Source organism: Cnephaeus nilssonii (assembly GCF_951640355.1).
Source record: "Cnephaeus nilssonii genome assembly, chromosome: 12".
NCBI classification, from domain to species: Eukaryota; Metazoa; Chordata; class Mammalia; order Chiroptera; family Vespertilionidae; genus Cnephaeus; species Cnephaeus nilssonii.
Genome location: NC_137083.1, coordinates 81,133,758 through 81,161,700, shown reverse-complemented (window position 1 = coordinate 81,161,700; position 27,943 = coordinate 81,133,758). Strand labels below are relative to the sequence as shown.

Genomic DNA, 27,943 nt, shown 5'->3' with positions numbered 1-27,943 from the left:
CCGCTGGGCCTGTTGGGGGTCCTTGGGGCTGCCACTGAGACCTCACACAGGAAGCAGCCAGAAATGTTAGACACGCTCCCCGGGCGCTGAACCCCAGCTTCCCCAAAGCCTTGGGGTAATGGCAGAGCCCGTGCTGCCCGCGGGCCGGGAGAAGGAAGACGCTGCTTCTGTTCTGATAACTCTGCCCGGGACCACCCGACGCTCCTCAGGGGCAGTGGAAGCGAAGAGAACGCGTGTCCTTGCTGTGCCCTTGGCCTCCGTGGGCCCCAGCTGGTCTGGGAGGCCCAGCGGCACAGTGTGCGGAGCTGAACTGAATAAGCCTCCTTCGGAGCCTCACCCTGAGGCAGACGCCAACAGCACAGCTGGTTTCTGCGCACCCGGAACCTGGGTGGCGAGATGACACTTTGGAGCCGTCGCCGGGGCTCCAGGTGACGGCAGCCTGGGCTGAGAAGGAAGCCGGAGACGCCGGCAGCACCCAGGTCCACGGCTGCCACTGTGCCCAGCGGGCGGCGCTGACTACAGCCTCCGTCCTGTGCTCGGTACTGGGATGATGGCAAAGAGCCAAACAATGTCTGTTCTCAGGTTGGGGAGGCAGAGTCGCTGAGCTGACCGCAGGGGACAGGACAGCGCTGCTCTCAGGACGGAGGCGAGGGCGTGCAGGGCGGGTGCAGAGCGGGCGGGGTGGTACCCTCTCTCCCGCTGCAGACTCCTCAGAGTCCTGGGGGGGGGGGGGGGGGAAGAGTGTGGAAAATTGCTTTCCCTTCTGTTCGTTAAAATGTGTCTGTATCGTTAAGCTTTATTTTGAGAAAACATCTTGCAAAATGGGGAAAATTACTCACCACTGCTTGGCAAACAGTGTTCACCGCGGGGCTGCTCCCTGGCTTCTGAAGGGGTTTCGGACGCAGCACTTGGCAGGAAGCAGCTGCGCACCCGCCGCGGGCCTGTGGGTGCAGCCAGGGTGGCCATTAGGGCGTCAGGTGAAGAGTCGCACGAGGGCCCCGAGGGAAGGTCAGAACGCAGCGGCCCTGGACAAGTTCTCACCGGCGTAGGAGTCACTGTGCATGCATGTGTGCTTGTGTGTGTGTCAGTGTGTGTGCCTGTGTGTGTCCATGTGCGTGTCTGTGTGCATGCATGTGTGCCTGGGTGTCCATGTGTGTGCCTGTGTGCATGTATGTGTGTCGTGTATGTATGTGTGCCTGTGTATACATGTATGCCTGTGTGCATGTCCGTGTGTGTGCTTGTGTGTGTGCCCATGTGCATGCCCATGTGTGTGCCCATGTGTATGACCATGTGCATGTGTGTCCATGTGCATGTGTGTGCATGCATGGCTGTGTGTGCATGGCCGTGCATGTGTGAATGCACATCTGTATGCACTCGTGCATGTGTGTGCGTTCATTTCTGCACATGTGTGTGTGCTATCCCGCAGTCCGGTTTAAATGTTACCCAGGTACCACTGAGAAGCCCATGGGACACTTGGTGAGACGGGCTGTGGGCGAGCCCCTCCGGGACAGCGCCGCTCTGCCCAGGTCAGGCCCAGGCTCGCCCCAGGACGGGTGTGGCTTCGACTTCTGTGGGCAGAGGATGGAGGGTTCCTGCTTCCCACCCAGGAATGGCCGTGGCCCTGTGGCCCCAGCCTCTGGTAAGGATGCACCCAGGCCCAGGACAGGGCCTCCTGGCACACGCCCCGTCGTTCCCACAGCCACACCGACCAGAGGAGCTGTTTGCAGCGAGGATGTTTGTGCAGAATGACTCGCCCAAACCGCAGCGTAAGCTCCGCTCTGCTCCCAGTGGCCACTCTGGCCCCGCCTGGGAACGGCTCCTTCTGGAATCTGCTTCTATGACAATCGGCCTGATTGACACCGCGGAGGACAAGGAGGGTGATCCCTTGGGACGTTGGCAATCGGCCCCGCTGCTCCCCTGCTTTCCCCCGCACGTGCCTTCTGAGACTTCACTTCATTGCGATCAGTCGGTGTAGAAGGTTGCGTGTGTTAAACATCCGTGTCCCGGTGGCCACAGCAGGGCCTCAGTCACCGCAGCAGCGTAACCTGCGCCATTTCAGACTTCCTCCTCCGTGGTGTCTGCCTCAAGCCAAACATGCAGACACCATGCAGACTGTCCGCGGGGCTGCCGGCCGGTGCGGGCTTTGCAGCTTTGCCGAACTCGGGGTGCCCTTGGAGCGGGCGATGGTCCCCGCCCAGGCGGCCGTCCCTTTAGATGCCTTCAGGTTTACGGCTGCAAGGGAATGGCCTTGCCCGCCCCGCCCCGCCCTCCAATGAACCGCTTCCTTCCTCGGCCTTTGCGGCGGCCTCCGTTCCCTGTGACCACTAATGACGGCCGCCCTTCTGTGCGCCCCGGCCCTGCGCGCCTGCTCGTCGCCTTTGTCGTCTTGGTCTTTCTTCCACGCGTTCGGAACGACAGGCCTTTTCTCTCAGAGGGAGCCCGCTCCGCAGTCCCTGGCACTCGGAGGTTTGGGAAGAGACGTTAGCATTCTGTGTCCGGATGGATCTCTGCCCCCAGAATCCTATCCAACTCGTTTTGCAGGACGTGCTGAACGGCAGGCCGGCTCTGCAGAGGGCCCGGCCGGCTGGGCGCGGAGGGAAGCGGCATCTCACAGGGAAATGAGGCTGCAGCTGCGTGGGGGAGGCTGCGCCCTGGGGGGCCTGCATCGTGGGGGGTCTGTGTCGTGGGGGTGACCCTGCTTCTCAGTCTGAATCCTCACTCTGAAAATGGGAGGCGTCTGGGCTTAAGCCAATCCTGTGCCGCGTGCTGGGGGAGCGGCCGGGTGCCGGGGTGGGCGGGCCGGTGCCGCGGGGCTGCACTTGCTGGAGGCAGCCCGAGGGCCGCAGAGCTCGGTTCTGGCACTTTCCTGGTGGGGAGTCTGTACCGCAGAGCAGGCCCCTGGTTTCCGTTCTTGACAAGCAATATGCCGTGTGGGTATTTTTAACAACGCGGCACAAACGCCACGTGTCTGGTTCTTCTGTGATGGAGCATGTACATCCGGGGACGGCAAACCGGCTGCTCTGCTCTTCCTGCACACCCCACTGCCCCGGGAGAGAGTCTCCTGCCCAGGACTGAGGGCTCGGCTGGCTGGGAGCCGCCGCCTGCGGGGAGCGGAGGGAGCGGGGCTTCGCCCAGGCCGCCTGTCACCTGCTCCTGTCTCCCCCGGAGACCCCGGGAGCCTCGGCCCAGCCCAGTGCCGTGCATTCCCTGCGCCCGGCACTGTCGGGTGTCCCCACATCACCCTCCAAACCCCTGCACTCGTGCAGCGGTGGACATCGTCCCACTTGACAGACGACAGAACTGAGTCAAAGCCGCAGAGCTGTGGTGGCGGAGCCGGGAAGCAGACCAGACGCCCTGGGCGCCGGCCTGCCTTTGGCCCTTGGTCGGCGGTGCGGACCTGAGTCTCTTGGGGCAGTTTTCCCTCCACGGACAGTGGGTTTCCTGATCCGGAGACACGGATGGCTCCCGAGCACCTGCCTCCCGAGGAGCCGCCGCTCGTGGACGCTGCTCCGTGGAGGGACCTGCCAGGCTGCCGTCTCCCCGTGGGGCATGCCCTTCCCTCACCCGGTCCTCCCAGCTTCCTCCGCACCCGGCACATCCGACGCGGCAGGAGCGCAGAGCAGGCACGGGCGGCAGCGCTGGGCGGCCTGAGGCGGCGATCTCCGGGGAAAGCGTCCTGGAGACACGTCGTGCTGTGGCCAAAAATAAGTGCTCGCCCCTCCACACTCTGGGGACAACGGGTGTTTGTGGGGGAGGGTATTGCCCTCACACATTGGCCTTCTCCCTCCTGCAGAGCAGGCACTTGGGCCCGGGCCAGTGCTCAGTGGTTGCAACATCAGCCTGCACACCGAAGGGTCACAGGTTCGATCCCGGTCCGGTCTGGTGTGGGCGGGAGGCAACAGTCGCTGCGTATCTCTCACAGCGATGCTTCTCTGCCTCTGTCTCTCTCTCAGCATCATTGGGAAAAAGCATCCTCAGGTGAGGATTGAAAAACAGTAGGCACTGGGATGAGGAAAGAAAACAGACTTGGTCAGCCTCCTGGTGGGAGTGACCCCATGACCTCAGATGACCTGTGACCTCCGTGTCAGGAGAGGCGCCCAGGTTGGCCAAGGACCCGGCCCAAGCACCGCCGCTCTCATGGGGTGGGGTCTGCGGGGGACAGAGGCGGCCCAGCAGAGCCGTTGAAGGGACGCGGGTGCTGGCTGAGCCCACGTGTGGGTCTGTCTGTCACCCAAAGCTTCCTCTGGCTGAACCCCCTTCTGCTCCCGCACAGTCACTCCCCGCGGTGGCCGTCCCCCACCGGACCCCGCGAAGGCAGTGGCTTCTCTGTGCATGCGAGGGCCTCGCGGGGACTCAGGACCGCTTTCCTGAGTGGCGCTGTGTCGGCTCCCAGCACGCAGGGAGCGGTTGCCGCCGCCTCTCTGTGCCTGCACCATGCTCGTGCCACTGCCTCCGACAAGGATGCGTGTGCTGTCCCTTCCCACATCCCAGACTAGGGCGACGAGGCAGCGGGAGCCCTGCCACCGGGGTGGCCCAGGGCACGGCCGCCTGCGGCGTCTTCCCACCTTGGGTGCCTGCAGCCCGGCCTGGAGACACCTGGTTCTCATGCGGTCCCAGGAAAGCTCAGCCCTGAACCCCCAGCCCGAGGAGCAGCTGGGCTGCACGCAGGTGCAAACCACGTCCTTGCACCCAGAAAGCCCACATTGTGGGTGACCACGCTGTCCTTGGACACGGAAAGCCCGCCGTGTGAGTGACCACGCTGTCCTTGGACACAGAAATCCCACATTGCGGGTGACCACGCTGTCCTTGGACACGGAAAGCCCGCCATGTGAGTGACCACGCTGTCCTTGCACCCAGAAAGCCCACATTGTGGGTGACCACGCTGTCCTTGGACACGGAAAGCCCGCCGTGTGAGTGGCCACGCTGTCCTTGGACATGGAAAGCCCACATTGTGAGTGACCACGCTGTCCTTGGACACAGAAAGCCCACATTGCGGGTGACCACGCTGTTCTTGGACACGGAAAGCCCGCCGTGCGGGTGACCACGCTGTCCTTGGACACAGAAATCCCACATTGTGGGTGACCACGCTGTCCTTGGACAAGGAAAGCCCACATTGTGAGTGACCACGCTGTCTTTGGACACGGAAAGCCCGCCGTGCGGGTGACCACGCTGTCCTTGGACACGGAAAGCCCGCCCTGCGGGTGACCACGCTGTCCTTGGACATGGAAAGCCCACATTGTGAGTGACCACGCTGTCATTGGACACGGAAAGCCCACATTGTGAGTGACCACGCTGTCATTGGACACGGAAAGCCCACATTGTGGGTGACCACGCTGTCCTTGGACACGGAAAGCCCGCCCTGCGGGTGACCACGCTGTCCTTGGACACGGAAAGCCCGCCCTGCGGGTGACCACGCTGTCCTTGGACACGGAAAGCCCACATTGTGAGTGACCACGCTGTCATTGGACACGGAAAGCCCACATTGTGAATGACCACGCTGTCATTGGACACGGAAAGCCCGCAACCTAGGCATGTGCCAAACCTGCAGGGCACTTAACCTTTTCTTGGTAGAGATTAACTTTGACGGCCCCAGTCACGTGACGCCTTCCCCGGGCAGAACAGGGAATTCACGTCACCATGTTAGAAAGCTTCGGAAGGCCCTGTGGTATGGAGACGCGCTGGGCACTCGCCTAGTGGCCCGCGGATCTGAGCACGTCCTCCCGGCCATGGCGTGTTAGGGTGTCACCTGCGGACGAGACACGGAGTGAGCTGACTGGCGCCTCTCGGGCCCCACCCTGAGATTTCCCTTAAACGCCGGACGCTGTCTTTTGTCGTCGAGTTGGAAAAGCAAGCTTTCCCGTCAGCTGTGCAGGGTCCTTCCCCCGCGCCTGTACTCACTCTCCTGTGCGGGCTTTTATCCGTTTGGGGGGAGGGAAGACCCAAAGAGAATTGTGTGTTTTTCCTGAACACCCCGACTTGGGACCAGTTTCCATATCTCAGTCCACAATGTAAACCGCCCCCCTTCCGCCCCCGGCCACGTCCCAACAGGAAAGGAAGGCGTCCGCACGAAGCGGGTTGTGAGGCTCGTCGGGGTGACCACCGCGCTGGGGCGGCCCCGTTCCCGAATCTGTGTGTGTGCAGTGTGATTATCTGGGGGTGCGTGCATCTCTCTGGTTGGTGCATTGTTATGTGTATATAGCTCTGTGTGTGAATCTGTGTGTGTGCAGTGTGATTATCTGGGGGGGTGCATCTCTCTGGTTGGTGCATTGTTATGTGTATATAGCTCTGTGTGTGAATCTGTGTGTGTGCAGTGTGATTATCTGGGGGTGCGTGCATCTCTCTGGTTGGTGCATTGTTATGTGTATATAGCTCTGTGTGTGAATCTGTGTATGTGCAGTGTGATTATCTGGGGGTGCGTGCATCTCTCTGGTTGGTGCATTGTTACGTGTATATAGCTCTGTGTGTGAATCTGTGTGTGTGCAGTGTGATTATCTGGGGGTGCGTGCATCTCTCTGGTTGGTGCATTGTTACGTGTATATAGCTCTGTGTGTGAATCTGTGTATGTGCAGTGTGATTATCTGGGGGGGTGCATCTCTCTGGTTTGTGCATTGTGTATGTGTATATAGCTCTGTGTGTGAATCTGTGTGTGCGTGTAGGTATGTGAGTATCTGGGGGGTGTATCTGTGTGGTCTGTGCTGTGTGTGAGTGTAGTCTGTGCACTGTGTGTAGCGGGGGTCTGTGCAGTGTAGGGGGGATCTGTGCAGTGTGGGGGGGGTCTGTGCAGTGGGGGGATCTGTGCAGTGTGGGGGGTCTGTGCACTGTGTGTTGGGGATCTGTGCAGTGTGGTGGGTCTGTGCAGTGGGGGGATCTGTGCAGTGTGGGGGGGGTCTGTGCACTGTGTGTGTAGGGATCTGTGCAGTGTGGGGGGGTCTGTGCAGTGGAGGGATCTGTGCAGTGGGGAGATCTGTGCAGTGTGGGGGGGTCTGTGCAGTGTGGGGGGGTCTGTGCAGTGTGGGGGGTCTGTGCACTGTGTGGGGGGATCTGTGCAGTGGGGGGATCTGTGCAGTGGGGGGGTCTGTGCACTGTGTGGGGGGATCTGTGCAGTGTGGTGGGTCTGTGCAGTGTGGCGGGGTCTGTGCACTGTGTGTGTGTGGGATCTGTGCAGTGTGGGGGGGTCTGTGCAGTGTGGGGGGTCTGTGCAGTGTGGGGGGGTCTCTGCAGTGTGGTGGGGGTCTGTGCATTGGGGGGGGTCTGTGCAGTGTGGCGGGGTCTGTGCACTGTGTGTGGGGGGATCTGTGCAGTGTGGGGGGGTCTATGCACTGTGTGTAGGGGGGGTCTGTGCAGTGTGGTGGGGGTCTGTGCAGTGTGGGGGGTCTGTGCAGTGTGGCGGGGGTCTGTGCAGTGTGGCGGGGTCTGTGCAGTGGGGGGATCTGTGCAGTGGGGGGGAGTCTATGCACTGTGTGTAGGGGGGGGTCTGTGCAGTGTGGTGGGGTCTGTGCAGTGTGGGGGGTCTGTGCAGTGTGGCGGGGGTCTGTGCAGTGGGGGGATCTGTGCAGTGGGGGAATCTGTGCAGTGTGGGGGAGTCTATGCACTGTGTGTAGGGGGGGTCTGTGCAGTGGGGGGGTCTGTGCAGTGTGTGTGTGTGTGTGTGTGTGTGTGTGTGTGTGTGTGTTGGGTCACAGGGTGAGCTCCCGGCCCGCACTGGGCTCTGAGGAGGAGCAGGGGGTGAACGGGCTGGGAGGCTACGGCCCAGGTGGCACTGACCCTGCGTCTCCCACTGTCTCCCAGGAGCTCTGTCGCCAGCGCATGGCCGTGCGCACCGCTGACCGCCCGGAGGCCCCGCCCGGGTCGCGCATCAACAGCGTGTCCTCGCAGTTCAGTGACGGGCCGATGCCCAGCCCTCCCGCGCGGAGCAGCACCTCGTCCTGGTCCGAGGAGCCGGCGCTGCCCAACATGGACATCTCCACCGGCCACATGGTCCTGGTAAGGCCCGCACCCGCTCCGACCCCGCCCTCCCCGCCTGTGCGTCCTGTCGCATCGTGGCAGTGGCTCGGGAGCACCCAGCTGGCTGCGCAGCCGGTGAGCAGGGTGTGGCCCACGGCGGGCTCCTCAGCTGGGGCCTCTGAGTGAGTGGCAGTGTGACCTGGTGCCCTGCTCCTGCCGGGAGGTGCTGCAGGTCATCGGGGTGGGGTGGCATGCATTAGCGCCTACTGTGCGCTGCGTTCCTTACTCCAACTGACAGACCGCACTTGTCCCTCCCCCAGTGTCTGCCCAGCGCCTTCTGGGTAAGTGAATGTCCTCGCAGGCTGCTCATGACTCAAAGGGACACTGGCCGGAGGGGAGGGCGCAGGGCTCAGCCCTGGCAGGAGGCCCACGGGCCGGGCAGTCTCCGTAAGGACACGCCAGCTGGCCTCTGCAGGGTGGACCTGCTCCCTGTCCCGCCGGCCCCCAGCCGTGTCATCCTCAGCGGGACACGCGTGCCGTGGCTGTGTCCTGCCGCCGGCACATAATTAACCCAAGTTTTATTAAGAGAGACGTTCAGAACTCAGCCCTTCTCGCTGCCGTCTCCTCCAGGCACAGGGTCCGCTCGCTGCCCGGTCTCGGCCTCCTGTCTGGTGCGGGTTCGGCCAGAGCACACGCACTGGGCCATGCCTGCCCGGCGGCGCTGCCCGGGTCCGGGCGGCTCACTGGACCGCTCATTGCCCGGACTCGGGGTGAGCGGCCGCAGGGGCTTTGTGGTGGTGAAGCGCTTCCCTCTGGGGCGACGCCTACGTGTTTACTAACGCCAACGGAGCGGGAGGAGCCGGACCACGGCCGCTGTGACCAGCACCACCGGCGTGGCTCTCACGGCTCCGAGGCTGGAGTCGGGTGGAGGAGCCTCCCACTCTGTCCGCGGTGGTGGAGGGCGAGGGCCCCGGGTCCCTTTTCCTGGGACCAGGGCGCCGATCCGTCACGCGCCACCTCGTGACCTCATCGCCCCTCAGTCCGCACCGTCAGCCGCCATCCCGTGGGGGTAGGTTTCAACATGTGAATTTGGGGGACACAGGAAACCGCATTTTCACTTAAAAGTCCGGCTGCAGAGCCCGGAGGGGGGGCCTGGAGAGGCCCTAGGCCCCGACAGGCGATGGTGCCACTGGGCGTGTCCATTTTGAGGTGCGCCGGGGGTATCCATCTTGGGGGGCCAAGTCCGCGGGCAGGAGCTCAGGATGCCGTGCCGTTTGGACCAGATGTGGGGACGGATGCGCCACGTGGCGGGAAGCAGCCTGCAGGGAGGCAAAGACCAGCAGCCACTGTCCGCGCTGAGCTGCACGCACACACCTGCGCTCTGCCCGTGCAGGCCCAGGGACGGAGGGCGCCCCGGACAGGCCACCTGCCTTCACACGCTTCCTCACGGACGTATGTGGCCGGACAGTGAGTCCACTGCATCGTTTTCAACAATGTCTGGCCCTTTTAGAAAAGGAAACTCGGCCCACAGGCCAGGGGTTCGGTCGCCGCAGCGCTGGGGGCCCACGTCGTGTCCGATTTCGGCCACGCGTTACAGTCCGATGAGGTCTCGGTCCCAATGGGACATGGGAGTACTGCGCTTCCCACGGAGAAACGTGGCGTGGCATTCACGGTGAGCGCACACGTGGCAGTTAATTCTCCAAGGAAATGCACGCGCCGCGCACGCACGGACCTAGCCTTCGCGTGGGTGGCATTGCCACGCCTAACGGGACGTGTCCCTGCAGGGGGTCACTGACTCCGAGCCCTGGTGCCGCGAGAGCCGAGTGCACCTCCTCCGGGCCACCGGCGCCACGCGGACGCGCAGGCCCTCAGTGCTCAGGACGCCCTGCGTGCAGCACGCCGTCTCGGGGGTCCCCGCGGGCCTGGGCAGGAGCAGGGCAATGGAGGGGGATGTGCGCACCCTGGATGTGCCACGTGGGCCTGCATGAGGGCCGGGCCTTCCTTGAGGGTCTGTCCGCGCTCGGGGGTCCTGGCCGTCTGCCCTCTGCCCACTCTGCCGGCCGGTTCAGGCGCTGCCTCCACCCCACGGCTGTCCTGGCACCAGGCCTTCTCCCTCGCCTGGAGAGGCCACACACCTGCGCCCCACGAAGCATGTTTGCCGATCGTCCCCCCTCTGCACGAGGGGACGGGGCTCAGCTCCCAGCTCCGGACCCACAGCCCGTTTGCAGGGCGGAGGCCGCAGCGCGTGGTGAGCGGCCCAGAGCTGTGTTCAAAGGCACGTGAACTCCGACAGCCTCACGCACTGAGGCTCCAGGACGGTGACCCACTGTGACCAGAGCTGCAGATATATGAACACACTGTGTGTACACACGGCGCAGGGGCACGTCCTACCTGGAAGGTTCAAGGGGACCCACAGCAGAGGGAGGAGTGGCCACGGCGTCAGAAACGTGGCGGTCACCGCGACCTTCCCAGAGTGCGACGGGGGAGCGTTCCCGTCGCAGACGCAGAGGCATCGGCACAGGAAGAAGGGGTGGAGGACAGGCCCATCTCCGGCAGCCGGGCCAGGCTGGGAGGAGCCTTCGCCCTGTCCAGGTCACTGTGTCCACAGCAGCGACATGCATGTGCTGTGACCTCATGCCAGGAAGCCGTGGCAACAGAATCTCGGAGAGGAGACGGCGCCGGCGAGGCTGTGCCCGGAGGAGAGGATCGACCGGGTGACAGAGGACGCGGGCCCCACGCAGGTGACGGGACCCCGAGGAGACCAGTGGCCCAGGCCATCCAGGTGGTCTCGGGGCACTGGGGCTCAGGGCGAGAGGCCGCCAGTGCGCAGCTGGGGAGGAGGGTTCCCGGGCAGCTGTGGGAGGACGTGCGGACGGCGGGCTGCCCTCGAGAGCCCAGCACACGGCGTGGACGGCACAGGCTCGGGTCCGATGAGCTTGGCTCAGAGCTGGGACCTTCTGCATCCGACGCACTCAGCCTGCCTCTCCCCTGCAGAGCGGCCCCGGCTGAGCGGCCTCCTCGCCGCCTCCTCACCCACACTGTCCTCACAGACGCCAGAGGGTCCCGACAAAGAAATGGGACCAGTTTCCTTTTGGCGGAGCGCCGGGGCCAGGGCTTCCCCCAAGGGAAGACGCCGCGGCCGGGACCCAGCAGCGCGCAGGGTGCGGGCTGCACGGGCCCATGGGGCTGGGCAGTGGCCCCGGCCCCGCCAGCCGGGTCTGGGGCAGATGGAAGGAGTGGGCTGGAGCCGCGCCCAGCACAGGGCCTGGCGGGAGGCGAGGTGCCCATGTTCGCAGGGACGGAGGGTCTGGGCCGAGGAGTGGGGAGGAAGGACCCTCGTCAGCAGCCCGCTGGCCCAGGCCTGGTGACCGGCGTGTGGCAGGGACCCCAGGCAGGTGGCTTCGCACAAATATATGAACACACTGTGTGTCCATGTGTGGGGTCCCCTCTGAGAAACCCACCACGCCCCTCCAGAAGGTCCACGGCCCCTGGGAACCCGTCTCTTCCTGGAAGGCTGGCGCCCTCAGCAGACATTGGGAGCCAGTCCTGGGTGATGGATGCCAGGGTCAGCTGTGCAGGCAGTGACGTGGACGGAGGAGCCCAGGACACGGCCACTGGTCGGCCCAGCGGGTCCCCTGCGTGTGCAGGCTGAAAAGCCCGAGCTCAGGCTTTGGGGGGTTAAGAAAAACGTTGATTTGATCCTGTCCCCCTTCGGGGCAAAGCGCAGAGGCCTTCACCAACAATGGCGGGCAGAGCCTGCCCGAAGCACTATGTCCATGGGGAGGGGTGTGGGCCCAGCGCCACGCGTGCCCTCTGCCCCTGGGACACGAGGGCTGAGCAGCCACTGGCGTCCCTGAGCCTTTGTGGCGGCCGCCGTCCCCGGGAGCCCTGGGGAATGAACGTCACGACGGACGGAGGGACCCCAGGCTGCGCGCGCCACAGAGGGGGAGCTCCCGCGGCCGCTCTGACCTGGCGTGGGCGTGGCCGGCCCACGGGTGGAGGGCCGTGTCCCCGCGCTGGCACAGGCACCCGCACATCAGTGTGCCTCCCTCCCACGGGCACGGCTCCACGCACCTCGAGTCTCACGAGGAGCCTGTGTGCCCGTTGCGCCTGGTCTCGCTCGCGGCCACGTCCCCACACGCCCCTGGCCTGGGCGCATCCACACTGACCACGTGTCGGCCAGCTGCTCCCCGGAGCTCCTCGGAGACGTGTCCTCGAGGGCAGTGACAGGCCCTCGTCCTGCTCCCTCCCTGCCGGGCTCTGCTCCTGGGCGTGGCCTCCGCCTCCCGTCGGGAGCTGAAGTCGTTTCTGCCCTGACGTTGGCACAGAGGCCTCCTGGGCGTGAAGTGCCTCGAGGGAGACACGCCGCTCGCCCGCACCGTGAGGCAGGCGTGAGTCGCCTGCTGGGGTGTCCTCCTCCCGTGGGAGCCGTGGGAAGCCTTCACACGCTGCGTCACGTGGGGTTCCGTGGCGGGAGTCCTGGGCTGTGTTGACTCTCAGAGCAGGAAGATGGAGCCAGGGGCCAGGGCCAGAGTCAGGGTGACAGGGACGGACAGGTGTGAGGACAGGGCTGCTCCTGGCCGGGAACCCGTCTGCTGGAGTCCGTGAGGCGGCGTGGACCTCTCCGCCGCGGCCGCGCGGCTAAAGCCTGGGGCGGGGGTGGCTTTTCAGAGCCTCCTGGGTCTCCTCCCAACCTTTCCTGCGGCTGCCAAGTTTCCCACCCGGTCGTGTCCTCGAGGCCTCGTCACACCTGCCCCTGGGACACTCTCGGGGCTGAAACCGACCCGCGCCTGCTTCTCACTGCTCGAGGCTTCTCACGCTCCAGGAAGAGCTGGTCAGTCCTGCAGGCCCCGTGGGCACAGTGCCCAGTGTGTGCCTGGCGCACAGTAGGTGTCAGTCACTGACCAGCAGGCCCCGCCCTCTCCGCCTTCACCCTCGAAGTGGGGTGTTCGTCCAGCTCTGACTGCAGCTTCCGTTCAAAGCCACTTGGCAGGACCTGCCCTCACGCAGGTTAGCTCACACCCAGCAGGTTGTGCGAAGACGCGCCGCCGCCTCTGGGTCGTCTCCCAGCTTCTGCAGACACTGCGCCCCCGTCCCCTCCTTGGCTCCTCGGTCGGCACTCACAGCGGGTGAGTGTCCTGGTGGCTCCAGCGACGTGCCTGCCCCAGAGGCCGGGCTCCGTCACCTCCCGGACGCCCAGGGTGCTGTTGCCGGTCCCTCTCACTCTGTTTATCCTTAAAGGAACCATTTTTAAAGTCACACTTGTGGAGACTGACTTTCTTTTTAAAAGGTTTTTCTGTTAATCCTCCCTGAAGATACGTTTCCCATTGATTTTTAGAGAGTGGAAGGGAGGAAGGGAGGGAGACAGACAGACAGACAGACACATCCATGTGAGCGACACAGCGATTGGTTGCCTCCTGTACACACTCTGACCGGACCGGGGATCGAACCTGCAACCCAGGCACGTGCCTTCACCAGGAATCGAACCCAAGACCCTTCAGGGCGCAGGGCTGATGCTCTAACCACTGAGCCCCCGGCCTACGTGACTTCCATTTTAACAGGTGTTCTTTGTTTCCTTCACCATTTCTCCTTCTAATTCTTAGTTTGGGGTAAAATGTCTTTGTTTTTTTACCTGAAATATACCCTCTTTTAGTCTTTTAGTCAGAAAATCTACCAACCGTGTGTCTGGAAAACTCTTTGATTGATCCTCACACTTGCATAGCAGAGGAGCCAAGGGTCAGATTCTCGTGGCTTCCCCTCTCGTGGCTTCCCCTCTCGTGGCCCCCCTCTTGTGGCTTTGAAAAGACTGTTTTCCTGCCTGCGGTGCTGTCGCTGTGCACAGGTCTGAGCCCTTCTGAGTCAGCCACACTGTCTCCTAAATCCACACTTTGCTGGTCTGGGATTTTCTTGTGCCAGGATGGAGCTGGTGTTCTTTTTCTTTTCTCCCTGGTCTTTCTGTGGTTTCTGAACTGGAGAAGTCCTGTATTCCATCAGTGCCAGAAAATGCCACACCGTGTGTGGCTCAAACGAGACTCTCCCACCCTCTCTGTTCCCTCCGGGGGAGAAGGTCGGGCACCTCCCCGGCCTCCCAGGGGCTGTCACTCGGCCTCCGCTGCCATCGGGGATTCCCAGCTCTCTCCTCTCCATGTCTCCTATGGACTCCACCCATTGCGTTCCCCATTTCAAGGGGTACATTCTTCATCTGTAGTCGTTAAAATCTGCCTGCTGTGTTGTTCTTGTCATATTGTTGATTCCCGCTCTAATGTCCTCAATCATTACGATGCAGTTCCTCACCCGAGAGTCCGGGACAGTCACCTATGTGTTGTGAGCCTCCGTCCTCTGACCAGGTGAGGCCCAGGGTCCAAACAGCTTCCCAGGTGGAGTCCCTGGGTGACCCTTGCGCTGAGAGTGGGCCTGCTGAGGTCCTGGTGTGCAGGTCCAGGTCCAGTCCTGCCTCCGGCGGGCAGGCCCCCATGGCCCCTCGGGCCCCAAGGCCTTGCCCCCTCCCCGAGGGCCTGGGCGTCTGCGGCCACGTGGCTCCCGCCCTGGTGTTCGCGTCCCTCTCCTTTCGGATTCCTGAGGAGTCCCCTTAATTTTGTGAGAGGCTGGCCTGCCATGGGCCCAGCACCTCCCAGTGTCTTGTGGGGGAGGGTCTTCAGGTGACCCCGCCTTCTACTGTCTGGGAACATACGTCCAAGGCCAGTCAAACCAGAGAACACGGGGCCAGTGGTGCGCTGCCGTTGGTTCACACCACCTGCCGGTCCACCTGCCGGTCCACCTGCGGGCCGACCACCTGCCGGTCCACCTGCCGGTCCACCTGCCGGTCCACCTGCGGGCCCACCTGCGGGCCGACCATCTGCCGGTCCACCTGCCGGTCCACCTGCCGGTCCACCTGCGGGCCGACCACCTGCGGGCCGACCACCTGCCAGTCCACCTGCGGGCCCACCTGCGGGCCCACCTGCCGGTCCACCTGCGGGCCGACCACCTGCCGGTCCACCTGCCGGTCCACCTGCGGGCCGACCACCTGCGGGCCCATGGCACGTCCTGCGCCATGAAGAAAGGTGTCTGAGGGGCCGCGCACTGTGCCCTCGGCAGCGGGCTCCCCGCTCACCTTCCTGCGTGCAGGCGGGCCTGACCTCCCCTCGCAGGCACTCACACCGTGTGTCCATGAGCCGCCTGGCTGCGTGGTGACTGGAGCGTCGGTCAGCGGGCAGGGGGCAGGTGAGTGGCTCAACATGCCAACCGCGGGCGGCATGGGGAAACCCGGCGCACACGTTTGGACGAGGGTGACAGCGGCTGTTGGGGTGCAGGCTCTGGCTGCGTGAGCTGGAGCAGGAGGGCAGAGGGTGGCACCGTGTGATCCATGCCCACTTCACCCCACACCTCGCAAACGCACGGGTGCGTCATCCTGCAGTTGAGCTGAAAAAAAGGTGGAAAATGTCTTGGATAGTCTTCTCCCTAACTCTTCACCCTAAACCGTGAAAATGATTTTTGATGGGTCGACTTTCTTCTCTCCTCTACTTCGAACTCCTCATCTCCAAGCATTGGTGAGGCATGTTGGCCGGCGGCTCAGTGGCTGCGGCTGACCCTGGGCCCTCGTTGTCCCTTCCCTCCGTGGGAGGCAGCTGTTCGCTGCTGACAGGAAGGCCTGGGACACAGGCTGGGGCTCCAGGCTCGGTGCCCCTTAGCGAGCTTGGTTGGTGAAGAGAAGATACATTTTTGAGTCTTGTGTGAGCTGTTCCAGTATTGATGACATTTCTATCCTCCTATTCTTATCTTATTGCACATTAGGAATTAAAAACCAAAGTACTTGGCCTGGCTGGGTGGCTCAGTAGGTTGGAGCGTCATGCCATACACTGAAAGGTTGTGCGCGCGAGTCCCGGTCAGGGCACATACCTGGGTTGTCGGTTTGATCCCCACTTGGGGCACGTACAGAGGCAATGGATCGATGTTTCTCACAGCGATGTTTCTCTATCCCTCTCCCTCTCTCTAAAATCAATAAACATATCCTCAGTGAGGATTAAAAATAATAACAAATAAGAGAGAGAGAGAAGGAAGGAGGGAGGGAGGGAGGGAAGGAGGGAGGGAAGGAGGAAAGGAGGGAGGGAAGGAGAAAGGAAGGAAGGAAGGAAGGAAGGAAGGAAGGAAGGAAGGAAGGAAGGAAGGAAGGAAGGAAGGAAGGAAGGGAGGGAGGGAGGGAGGGAGGGAGGGAGGGAGGGAAGGAGGGAAGGAAGAGAGAAGGAAGGAAGGAAGGAGGGAGGGAAGGAGGGAGGGAGGGAGGGAGGGAGGGAGGGAGGGAGGGAGGGAAGGAGGGAAGAGAGAAGGAAGGAGGGAAGAGGGAAGGAAGGAAGGAAGGAAGGAGGGAGGGAGGGAGGGAGAGAGGGAGGGAGGGAGGGAAGAGAGAAGGAAGGAAGGAGGGAGAGAAGGAAGGAGGGAAGAGGGAAGGAAGGAGGGGGCAGGGAGAGAGCACTGGCCCCTGAGCGCTGTTGGAATCCCTGCCGTACTTTCTGCCCGGTGTGGACCTGGTGCTCGCCTTCGGGCACGAGAGCAGCTCCTGCCTCCGCCTCTCCCCGGGCACCTCGCACCACCCACGGAAATGCTTTCTTCTTCCTAAAAACATCCTCGGAAATCATAATGAGCACATCACAGGCACGGAACACAAAGGCTGTTCTAAGAAAAGATCTTGGCTTTGTGATGGGGAAGAAGCTGTCCGCGTTGCTAGGCAACCGTCCCTCCTCTTTCCTCGGCCTGAAAGGTCCCTGTGATAACCGTCGTCTCATCTTTCCGGCAAAAAGGTCTCCTCTGGGCCTCCTCCCGGGTCGGATGGGGGTGAAGGTGTGGGGGTCCGAGAGGGGCTGCTGCTGTGGCCGCGGCCTGGGATTGGCTGTTGGGATTTTGTAGGTGACCTTCAGCTGGGGAGGGCGGGGTGGCATTTAACACATGAATTGACTGTTGCGCAACACGCGGAGGCTGTCACCGAACGCCTGCTGTGAAGCAGGCCCGGAGGAAAGGGCACTGGAGCTAACAGGAGCCCCATTTCTCCGTCACAGCGCTGCCTGGTCCCGCGGCCCCCGCGGCCCCGCGCCTGGGCGCCGGCGATGCTGTTCGCTCGGAGGGGCCGTTTTCCCCCAGAATCTGTTAGGTCTGGAGCCCCCTCCGGGGTTGGTGCCTCAGGACGGCGGCCACGCTCCTCCTTCACATCCCTCCGTCCGGTCAGCTCTCGGGAAGCCCAGCTTGGTTTGCAACTGACTTTTATACATAAATGGAATTTCTAAGAAACTCTAGCTTCAAGTGTACTTCACATGTCAAATGGACATGGTGGAGACCAAAATCCAAATTTTATTTCCTCACTTAATAAGGACTGTGTACTCATTTATATTAATAAAAGTGGCTGTAAAACAAGTACTTGCAAATGCATCTTTCCTATTTCCCAGTCATTTATAAAAAGGGGACAGAAACGGGGCATTAGCGGGTTAACCATTCTGATGTCTAGTCCGTGTCCAAGTCTCAGAAACGCTCCCTCTCCTAGTGCAGGTCCACGGTAGTTTCTGTGCTGAAAGTTCACAAACGCAGCGATCCACAGGGAATGAGTGGCTTCATTGCCGCCAGGCATGGGTGCGACCTGGTGAGGACAGGCTGAGGAGAGTGCAGTTTGTTTAGAATGATAGATGGGCCCTGGCCGTGTGCCCAGTGGTTAGAGCGCACCGGGCAGGCCAAGGTTGCAGGCTCGATCCCCGGTCAGGGCACATACAAGGAGCAACCAATGAGTGCGTGAATGAGCGGAGCAACAAATCCATGTCTCTCTCTCCTTTTCTCTTCTCTAAAATCAATTTATAAAAATTAGAATGATTGGATTTATCTCTTCAATTTGTATGTGGTTTCTTCCCACTTTTCCACTGTTTCTCACTTATCCTTGAAGGAGAACAGATCATTGGTAGAAACAAGACACCTTACCTCTAATGTCTTTTTGTTGTTGTTGTTAATCCTCACCCGAGGAGACTTTTTCCATTGATTTTTAGAGAGAGTGCAAAGGGAGGGAGGGAGGGAGGGAGGGGAGGGAGGGAGGGAGGGAGGGAGGGAGGGAAAGAGAGAAAGAGAGAGAAGCATTGATGTGAGAGAAACACATCAATTGGTTGCCTCCCGCACACACACCAGCCAGGCTGGGGATCAAACTTGCAACCCAGGTGTGTGCCCTTGACCGAGAATCAAACCTGAGGCCCTTCAGTATGCTGGCCGGCGCTCTAACCACTTAGCACACCGGCCGGGGCATCACCTGTAAACTTTTGTTTGAGAAGCAGCTAGTTCAGGAGCTTGAGATGCCTTGGGTAGATATTTTAAACTTTTAAAAGGCAAAAATTAGTAGAACTAACATAAAATCTAGTTAATTTTTCTTCAGACATGTGTTCATTGAAGCAGCTGCAGACTCACATTTAAAACCCGACGTTGTCGATGGCGGTGGGTTTTTTGTCTGTGGACCAAGCCACAGAAGGAAGCGAGATACAGGAGGCGTGTGAGGCGGTGGCCTGGCCGAGCGTGGCTCTCGTTCGCACACGTCCCCTTAGTAACTGTGTAATTAACTGCACGCAGCCCAGGGAGGCCATGGGATTGCATTTTGAGATGCATCAAAGCTGACGTTCGCTGCAGCCGTCCAGGCCATTTACCATAATGAAGCTGAGATGGAAGCCGTCGGTAATTATTCCTCACTATTTGAATGACAAGCAAAGAATTTTATCAGCAGACTTTTAAATGAAAGGGGATTAGCAGCTAATGTGGAAATTGTTCAACTTCTTAATGAAAATAATTCTGAAGAAAATGTTTAGTGGAAAGAGGTTTGACGAAAGCATTTGCCATTAAAATAGCCATTTTCTGAGTCTCCGTGTGACTGCGTCTGCGTTTGTCAGCAGGGTGCAGACATCTCCGGAAGCAAATGAATATTTTACAGGATCCGAGCCGCTGTGTGTCCCCGGAATGGATCGTGCAGTCTTCCCACACAGCCGGGGAAGGCGAGAGCCACGGAGCCAAAGCTGGAAGTTTTTAAATGTATGAGAACATTCTAGAAGAAATCCGTTTGCTTATTAGCATCGGGAGCTGCCTTTCACCCCTTCTGAGTGCGCATCTAACACTGTAGACAGTAAATGTCGTCAAAGAAAACGTGTTAAATGAAGCGCAGGATCCATTTCTCCAACACGGTCCCATTTGCGTCTCCGCGGCAGCTCAGTCTCACCTGCGTTTTCAGTGGCCCTGGCGTTACCTTAACCCTCGTGTCTGACACGGAGGACACGTGGCCACGGAGCTGCCGCCCGTCCTCAAGGCGGGGCCAGGGGCCACACCCTGGACTCATCAACAGATACTTACTGCCACTTCGGGCGGCCTTTTGGAGCCTGAAAACACATCTCATGTTTACTTCTTCGCCTGAGTGTTCCCTGAGGTAAAGGGGTGGACCGAGTCCTAAGTTTACGGCCGCTTCTGGCCAGAGCCCGCGGCACGGTGAACGCGAGAGGCAGCGTGCCGGTTCCTGGCAGCTCCGGAGCTTGGCCTGGGAGGAACGGCACTTCTAGGGGCATCAGGTGTGTGTGCCAGGCCCGGGCTGGGCTGGAGGTGCGGCTGCTGCCCACCGCTGAGCCCCGCTGGGCCGAGGGTCTTCCCGACATCTGAGCCCCACACACGGCATCCAAGGAGGTGCTGTGCATGGTGCCGAGGTGCAGTGTTCATTCTTAGCGAGTCTGTTTCCTCAGCCTCCTCTCTGGCTGGTCTCGGCCCGAGTGGGTCTTAGGACACTGAGCCCACCAGCTCCTGCAGTCACAGAGCTATTCCAGGTCAATTGAGTTTAGGGTTAAGCTATTGGCTATTAATTTTCTCTGGTATTTTGGCAAATGTCTCTTCTCTGAGATCCATGCATTGGCTAAGATGACAGAGATCGAATGTCCAGACATGCTGTCCACGTGACAAAGGTGAGAACGCTGTTGGCGCTGGCGCTGGCGGGGTGTTTCTCAGGTGTGGACGCAGGCTTTTGACTTCAGGAGAGTTAAGGCTGTGACTGAGAACTCCCCTCACTGTGGCTGTCTGAGGGATGAAGAGTTGAGACAATTACAGAATATTTTACAAGCTAAAGGGTTGCAGAAATCCAGAAGCATCAAGAAGAACAGGTGAGGAGAAACCAAGATGGCGGCACAAGGGAAACACCTAATTGTTGCCTACCACAACAATTTTAAAACTACAACTGGTAAACAGAGCGGACATCATCCAGAACCACTGGAAAGCTGGATGAGTGGAAATTCTACAACTAGAAAAAAAGAGAAAGGGACGCTGACCCTCAGGAGCTGTGGAGGACAGGTGCGGAGATCTGTGAGCGCGGAGAGGGCGGTCGGCTGAATACGCGGCTGGCTTACTTGTGGCGCCCAGAGAGGGTGGGCAGCAAACGCGCGGCTAGCTTTCTCGTTCGGGAGGAAAACAAAACCTCCCGATTGCACTGAAATCCAGCTCCGGTCTGGGAGAAACTGGACTGTCTGGCAGCGGGTGAAACTCGAGAGCAGCATTCTCTCAGAGGTGTGCACAGCCATTGCCGTGGGACACGGAGAACAGGGCCCTCTTAGGGCAGGGCAGACAGGAAACCAAAGCTTGTCTGCACCACCCTGAGACTCTGCCCCATCCAAGCTGAGCACAGAAGCCCTCCCAGCAGAGACACTGCTGATCCTCACAGCCAACTGCATTGGAGAACAACTCCCCGCAGTGATACCAACAACAAGCAAGGCTTAACTACAACAAGACTGCACACACAGCCCACAAAGGGGTGCACCAAGAGGGTCCACCACAGAGAACTGGGGAGGCTGAGCTACTGGGCCCTGCTAGGACACCTAACACACAAAGCAACTCCATCAACTCAGAGAAGCAACTAAAATGCGGAGACAAAGAGGCAGGCCACAATTGAAGGAAATGGAGGAAAGCAAAAGACTGAATATAGAGTTCAAAACCACAGTTATAAGGTTTTTCAAGAATTTCCTAGAAAAGGCTGATAAATTAAATGAGACCCTCGAGGATATGAAAAGGGATCAACTAGAAATTAAGCATACACTGACTGAAATAAAAAATATTATACAGAGACCTAAAAGCAGACTAGAGGATCGCAAGAATCAAGTCAAAGATTTGGAATACCAAGAAGCAAAAAGCACTCCTCCGGAAAAGCAAAAAGCAAAAAGTTGAAGATAGTGTAAAAAGCCTCTGGGACAACTTCAAGCGTACCAACATAAGAATTATGGGGGTCCCAGAAGAAGAGAGAGAGCAAGATACTGAAAACCTATTTGAAGAAATAATGACTGAAAACTTCCCCCACCTGGTGAAAGAAATAGACTTACAAGTCCAGGAAGCACACAGAACCCCAAACAAAAGGAATCCAAAGAGGACCACACCAAGACACATCATAATTAAAATGCCAAGAGCAAAAGACAAAGAGAGAATATTAAAAGCAGCAAGAGAAAAACAGTTAATTACCTATAAGGGAGCACCCATACAATTGTCAGCTGATTTCTCAACAGAAACTATGCAGGCCAGATGGGAGTGGCAAGAAATATTCAAAGTTATGAATAGCAAGAAACTACAACCAAGATTACTCTACCCAGCAAAGCTATCATTCAGAATTGAAGGCCAGATAAAGAGTTTCACAAAAAAGAAAAAGCTAAAGGAGTTCATCACCGCCGAACCAGAATTATATGAAATGCTGAAAGGTATTCTTTAAGAAGAGGAAGAAGAAGAAAAAGATAAAAATTATGAACAACAAATACGTAACTATTAACAAGTGAATCTAAAAACCAAGGGAATAAAAAATCTGATGAACAGAATAAACTGGTAAATATAATAGAATCAGGGGCATAGAAAGGGAGTGGACTGACAATTCTCAGGGGAAAAGGGGAGTGGAGGGTGCGGGAAAAACTGGACAAAAATCGTACACCTACGGAGGAGGACAGTGCGGGGGGAAGGTAAGGGCAGAGAGTGGGGTAGGAACCTGGTGAAGGGAAGCTATGGGGGAAAGAAAGAGGAACAATTGTAATAATCTGAACAATAAAGATTTATTTTTAAAAAACTTAAAAATAAATAAATCCTATATAATAAAAGGTTAATATGCAAATTGACCCTAATGGATGAATGACCGGGAATGACCAGTCGCTATGATGCGCATTGACCACTGGGGGCAGACGCTCAATGCAGGAGCTGCCCCCTGGTGGACAGTGCACTCCCACCGGGGGAGCTCTGCTCAGCCACAAGCCTCTCCCACCTCCTGGCAGTGCTAAGGATGTCTGACTGTGGCTTAGATGGGGAGCGGGCCTAAGGCGGCAGTCAGACATCCCCCAAGGGCTCCCGGGCTGCCAGAGGGATGTCTGACTGCCAGCTTAGGCCCGATCCCCTGGGGAGCAGGCCTAAGTCAGCAGGTGGACATCCCCTGAGGGGTCCTGGACTGCAAGAGGGTGCAGGCTGGGCTGAGGGACCCCCCAAGTGCAGGAATTTTCATGCACCAGGCCTCTAGTAAATAAATAAAAAGAAGAACAGGTGAGATCATGAAATAAGCTGAATCTACATTAAATAAATGAAAACCCCCTCCTTTGCTCTGTTAGCCAATCCCAGCGGCTCTACCCATCTCTCCCCCTCACTCCATCCCCAGCCTCAGCCGCTGGAATCCATATGGATGGTCCCAGCTTGTGCTTCGACCCGCCTGGAGCCAGTGACCTTTTAAAAGCATCTTATCATCATGTGCCTCTTACCTTAAACCTCTCCATGGCCTCCCTTTGCTGTTAAAGTAAATGTCACCTTAAAGGCGACCAGACCTGGGGGTGAGCACACAATAGAATATACAGATGTCATATCATAGAGCTGTACACCTGAAATTTATATAATGTTACTAACCAATATTACCCCAATAATTTATTTTTTTTAAAAACTTCAAGACCTAGCCTGTGTAGCTCACTGGTTGGAGCATTGGCCTGAGCACTGAAGGGTCTCGGGTTCAATTTCTGGTCAAAGGCATCTGTCTGGGTTGCAGGTTCAACCTCTGGCCCCGGTCAGGGCCCATGCGGGAGGCAACAAATCGATGTGTCTCTCTCACATCGATGTTTCTCTCTCTCTCTCTCTTTCTCTCTCTCTCTCCCCTCCCTCCCTTCCACTCTCTCTAAAAATCAATGGGGGAGGGGGGAATATCCTTGGGTGAGGATTTAAAAAAAAAAAAACCTTCAAAATTCTCCCCAGCTGACGAGCTCCCTTCACTCCAGCAGCCTGGCTGTCTCTGTTTCTGGACCGTGTGAAGTCCATTCCCACCCCGGGCCCTGGCCTCGCTGTCCTCACCCCACGACTCCCCACGGTCCTTGCACTCCAAGCCCTTCCCCACATCTTTCCTGATGAGCTCAGGAGCAGTCCTTCTCCATCTCTGTCTACGTATTCTCATGGGCGCTGCCATCTGAAGTTGTCTTTCTGAATTACGTTTATTTGCTTGTATGTGGTCTGTTCTCAGAAAAAGAAATCAGACCCAGGAGCACACACAGCCCCTGATGCAAACAACATACTTAATAAAATTAGTTGAATGAATGAATAAATGACTAAAACCAACACGTGAGCAGGAATCTAAGATAACTTGCAACTCTTTTTTTATATATACTAGAGGCCCGGTGCATGAAAATTCATGCACTGGAGGGGGATTCCCTCAGCCCAGCCTGCCCTCTCTCACAGTCTGGGAGCTCTCAGGGGTGGGAGACGACCTGGCAATCAGGGAAAGGCAATGCCCCATCACACTTCTGCTGCTGCCACTGCCGGCAGCTCAAGCCTCGGCCGGCCCTGGGCGGCTGGGCAGCCGACATCTGAGGCTTGCCTGAACCTCGGGCCAGCCCTGGGGGGCTGAGGGGGCTGGGAGACTCTGGAGGCAGGCATGCCAGCAGGGCTGAGGGGACTGGGTGCCACCATCTTGTGGCTGTGGGCACCGCCATCTTTGAGTGTGGGGCAGCCAATTAGCATATTCCCTCCTTATTGGCTGTGGGGCTACTATCATTGTGATGGTGTGAGGGTCAATTAGCATATTCCCTCCTTATTGGCTTGGGTTGCTATCTTTGTGATGGTGTGAGGGTCAATTAGCATATTCCCTCTTTATTATATAGGATTTTTATTGATTTCAGAGAGTAAGGGAGAAGGGTGAAAGAGATAGAAACATCAATGATGAGAATCACTGATGGGCTGCCTCCTGCATGCCCCCTACTGGGGAGCAAGCCCGTAATCCGGGCATGTGCCCTTGGCTGGACTCAAACCTGGGACCCTTCAGTCTGCAGGCTGAAGCTCTATCCACTGAGCCAGGATGATAACTTGCAACTCTTAAGTCTTCTACAATAAGAGGAGGGATCCAGGCTTTGCTCACACTATCAAGCAAACCTTTCTGCACTGAATTTAAGTATTAATAGTTGTAGGCTTATGGAAAATATGGTATAATTCTCTTCATTATTTTGCATTGCTTGTAAGTGTTCCTCTTTGTATTTTTCCTATGCTCACATAACCTTCATTGTTAAGATGTTACGTAAGATAATGAGATGCGCACAGTTCACTGGAAGTCCTGAGCTCTTCAGGAATGGCCGCCGGAGGCAGACATGCCCCTGTCGCTGTCACCATCATCACTGTTACTGATCATCATCTTCCTCAGGAGGCCTTTGTCTCCTGTCCTGTACACCCACCAAGCGTCACATCAGCCTTCTGTTTAGGAAGAGCAGGTGGTGAGGACAGAATTACTCACTTTTTCAAGTTATACATTCTCATGTTTCTGGAACAGAATATGTGCGTTATTGACATTTCCCCCCAGGTTCCAGCTGTGAGTCTGTGCTGGAACTCTATTCCGTCATCCTGCTCCACTACACCAACTGTAGGGTCTGAGCCCCTCTGCCAGGGCTGGACCTTCTTGGACCCTAGGTATTCGACGGAGAAGCCATGAGAAGTGGTGGGTGTATAAGAGTCTTTATTGTAGAAGCCAGTGGCCACATAGCCAATGCCAACAAGGAGCCACCAGACAAAACAGTTCTTCCAAGCAGAGTCACAGAGTCCCACACAGCGGGCAGCCACACCCCGGCCCGGTAACAGTCCATCTTCCCACACAGCTTTGGCAGCCTCTGTACCCTCAGCAGCAGCCTGCTGGTCAGTAATGCATCTTCTCCATAATGCAGCCCGTACTGGCTAGTCAGTAACAACTTTATGCGACTTAGACAAAGAGGCTTCTTTCCAAATAGTGGCCTCAGTGTACAGTGTGATAACTGTGGCCTTGCTGTGCGCTTGCATAGAGCAACTCAACCTTGGACACTCTGATTCAGATTCCCACACTCAGAGTGGCCTTGAGCCTCCGGCGTACTCTGAATAGGGTCCCACAGTCTGTAACACTGTGATTTCTGTCAGCTGCTAGAGCGCAGGTCACGGAAAGTCACAGCTCCTCTGCACTCCGCTCACTGAGACGCGGGCTGGGCCGACTGCCACTGACCCAGGGACCTGCTCAGGGCTTGCCCGTCGGTTTTGGCTTCTTGTGACCCAGGACTCATCCAGGTAGGGCTCGCAAAACCCAAATGATAATTAATCCCATGAGCTAGGCTCTAGCCAGTAAAGTTCTACATCTTCCAGATTTAGTTTCACGGCCTCCTGAGTCGCCTGCGAAAGAACCGCCTCTCTGCCGCGTCGCACGGCCTGGGAAACGTTTCCTTTAGCGCTCCTGTGAGCTTCCTCAGTCCTCCCGGGTGTCGTATTTCTCACGCAAAAAGGGTTTTAAATGACAGACAGTTCCGCGCCTCGCCTCGTCAGCACCAGCGTGGTGTGTCCCGCCCCCTCTGTGCCGTTTCTGCCGTGGACGTTTGCTCACTCCCCTTCTCCGCCGGGACAGGTGTGAGGTGGGGACTTTCTCTCAAAGGCCCTAACGCTTGGAAGTCTTTGAATCCACGTGAGCTCAGTGAGCCCGTTGGCTGCCGGGATCTGTAAGGGGACCCCAGCAGCATGGACTGGGGTGCCACACCCCGACCCCAGCGTTCAGAGACAGGAGGGCAGCGGGCGTGGGGCTGGCCAGGGACCCTGGAAGCTGATCGCAGGGGTTGACACCGGTACACGCTGCCTGTGACGGCGTGATCTGGGGGCGGACTCGGAAGCTCTGTCACCCCGGAAATCACCTTCACTCAGCAGCTTGCTCTCCGTCGTAGCAATTCCTCCTCTCCAGCAAGCCTGAAACACCTCCTCTCCACAGCGAGAGACAAAGAAACGCACGGAGAGGCGGGGACGTGCTGGGCCGCCCCTGGCTCCACGTGGAGTGGGTGCCCACGCCGCGTGACCACGTGGTCACGTGTGGGCTGTGCCAGCACGAGGAGGAGTCTGAGCCTGTGGGGGACAGCATTCCCCGCGCACAGGATGCGATGCTGAAACTGCACTTGGTGTCGCTTGTCACTGTGTCTCCGAGGACGCGCGATGCCGTCACATCACACGCGGACGCCTCGCGGAGGCACCTCCACAGCAGGCGCTCCTGTGGCCGCCCCCTAAACTCTGCGTTCCCGCTGCAGTCGGTGGGGGCGTTGGTGGGACTTCAGGTGCCACGTGTCCTAGTGGCGGGTAAATGGCCCAGGACTGCAGTACAATCAGGCACAGATCGTGGGAGGGAATTTAGAAGGTTCCTTCTCTTTCTAGCGAAAAGCTGAGACCCACCACGACCACCATCCCTTCCACTTGTACTTCACATTCGAAAACGCACGCCCTGTGTCCGCTCCGTCGGCTAGCTTCACAAACACGCACGTTCCCACTTTGTGGAGCCGTGAATGTGGGCGGTGAGAGTAGAGGCTTTGCCCCAAAGTACGCGTGGAGACGTAGCCACGTGGGGACCAGCCCTTTCGCTCTCTGCGTTGCCCTTCAGCATCAAGCGCCTCCCCGCTTGTGAGGGCTCCTGAGCCGCGGTGCCGTGGCTGGCGTGTGCCAGAGCTACCCAGGTCTCCATAGAAACCGCTTTCCTGCCCTCGGGGGCTGACCATCCAGCAGGAAACCGTACATAAAACATTTAGGCCAAATCAGCCAATGTGGGCACGCCGCGTCTTAGAATGGCAACACCACTGTTGTTCCCAAGGTCTGGATGCTGTAATGACACCATCCGTGCGGAAGCCAGTCGCCATGTCTGCCCAGGAGACTGCTTTCATCATCAAACCAGTCATCGGAGGCAAGCAGTCCTTGTCACCAGCGGCTGTTCATAGTCCTTCTGCCAGACGGTCTGATCATGTGGGTGGCGACGGGGCGCTGGAAGCAGGAAGTGCTTGGGTTGGGTTAATAATAGCTCATAACACAGGGCTCATGAAAACTGACATTATCCCCAACAGGCAAAAGAACAAAAACCTCAAAGAAACTCAAGCATCGTGGCCTGCTGTAAGAGCTGACCCATGCAGTCTGAGGCCCACAGTGCGTGCTGGCCCCTAACTTGGGAAACCCAGATTCCAAAACCTTGGGGTCTCCCCCGAGGGGTGTGAGCCGGGGCCTCTCGTGTCTGCGAGCCGTGGCACCGAGGTTCCTGGCAGGAGGCAGGATTCGGGTGCAGCCCTTCCCACTCGGCACCGCAGCGTCGGCGGGCACTGGACTCCACAAATGTAAAGGCGGCGCGTTCTTCCCACCAGGACCCTTTCAGAACCTCTGCCTGCCCTCTGGATGCGGGGAGTGTGGAGAGCAACTCGCAAAGGTGAGAGGCAGGCTCCCCGCGCCCCACTTGGCAAGCAGCAGCAGCCGCGTCCACCTCCTGAGCTCCTCAGCTCGGCCAGCTAGCGCTGAGCACCCGCTCTGAGATTTGCATTCTCAGGATGTGGTGTGGGGTCACTCCTGCACCCGGCCCGGCTCCTGCACCAGCACCCAGCCAGCTCCTGCACCAGCCGGCTCCTGCACCAGCCCCCGGTGGGCTCCTGCACCAATCAGCACCCAGCCAGCTCCTGCACCAGCCGGCTCTTGCACCAGCCGGCTCCTGCACCAGCACCCGGTGGGCTCC

General features: G+C 58.7%; 1 protein-coding gene across 1 annotated transcript in view; it reads left to right on the top strand.

Moving 5' to 3' along the window:
• Window positions 1-27,943, top strand: part of PTPRN2 (protein tyrosine phosphatase receptor type N2) — a gene marked incomplete at both ends in the record, with an annotated part of 459,743 nt that overhangs the window by 379,186 nt on the left and 52,614 nt on the right. The window contains one exon of the mRNA XM_079785821.1: window positions 7,789-7,983. Within this exon, the coding sequence (XP_079641947.1) occupies window positions 7,789-7,983 (195 nt within the window). The remainder of the gene's footprint in view (window positions 1-7,788; window positions 7,984-27,943) is intronic.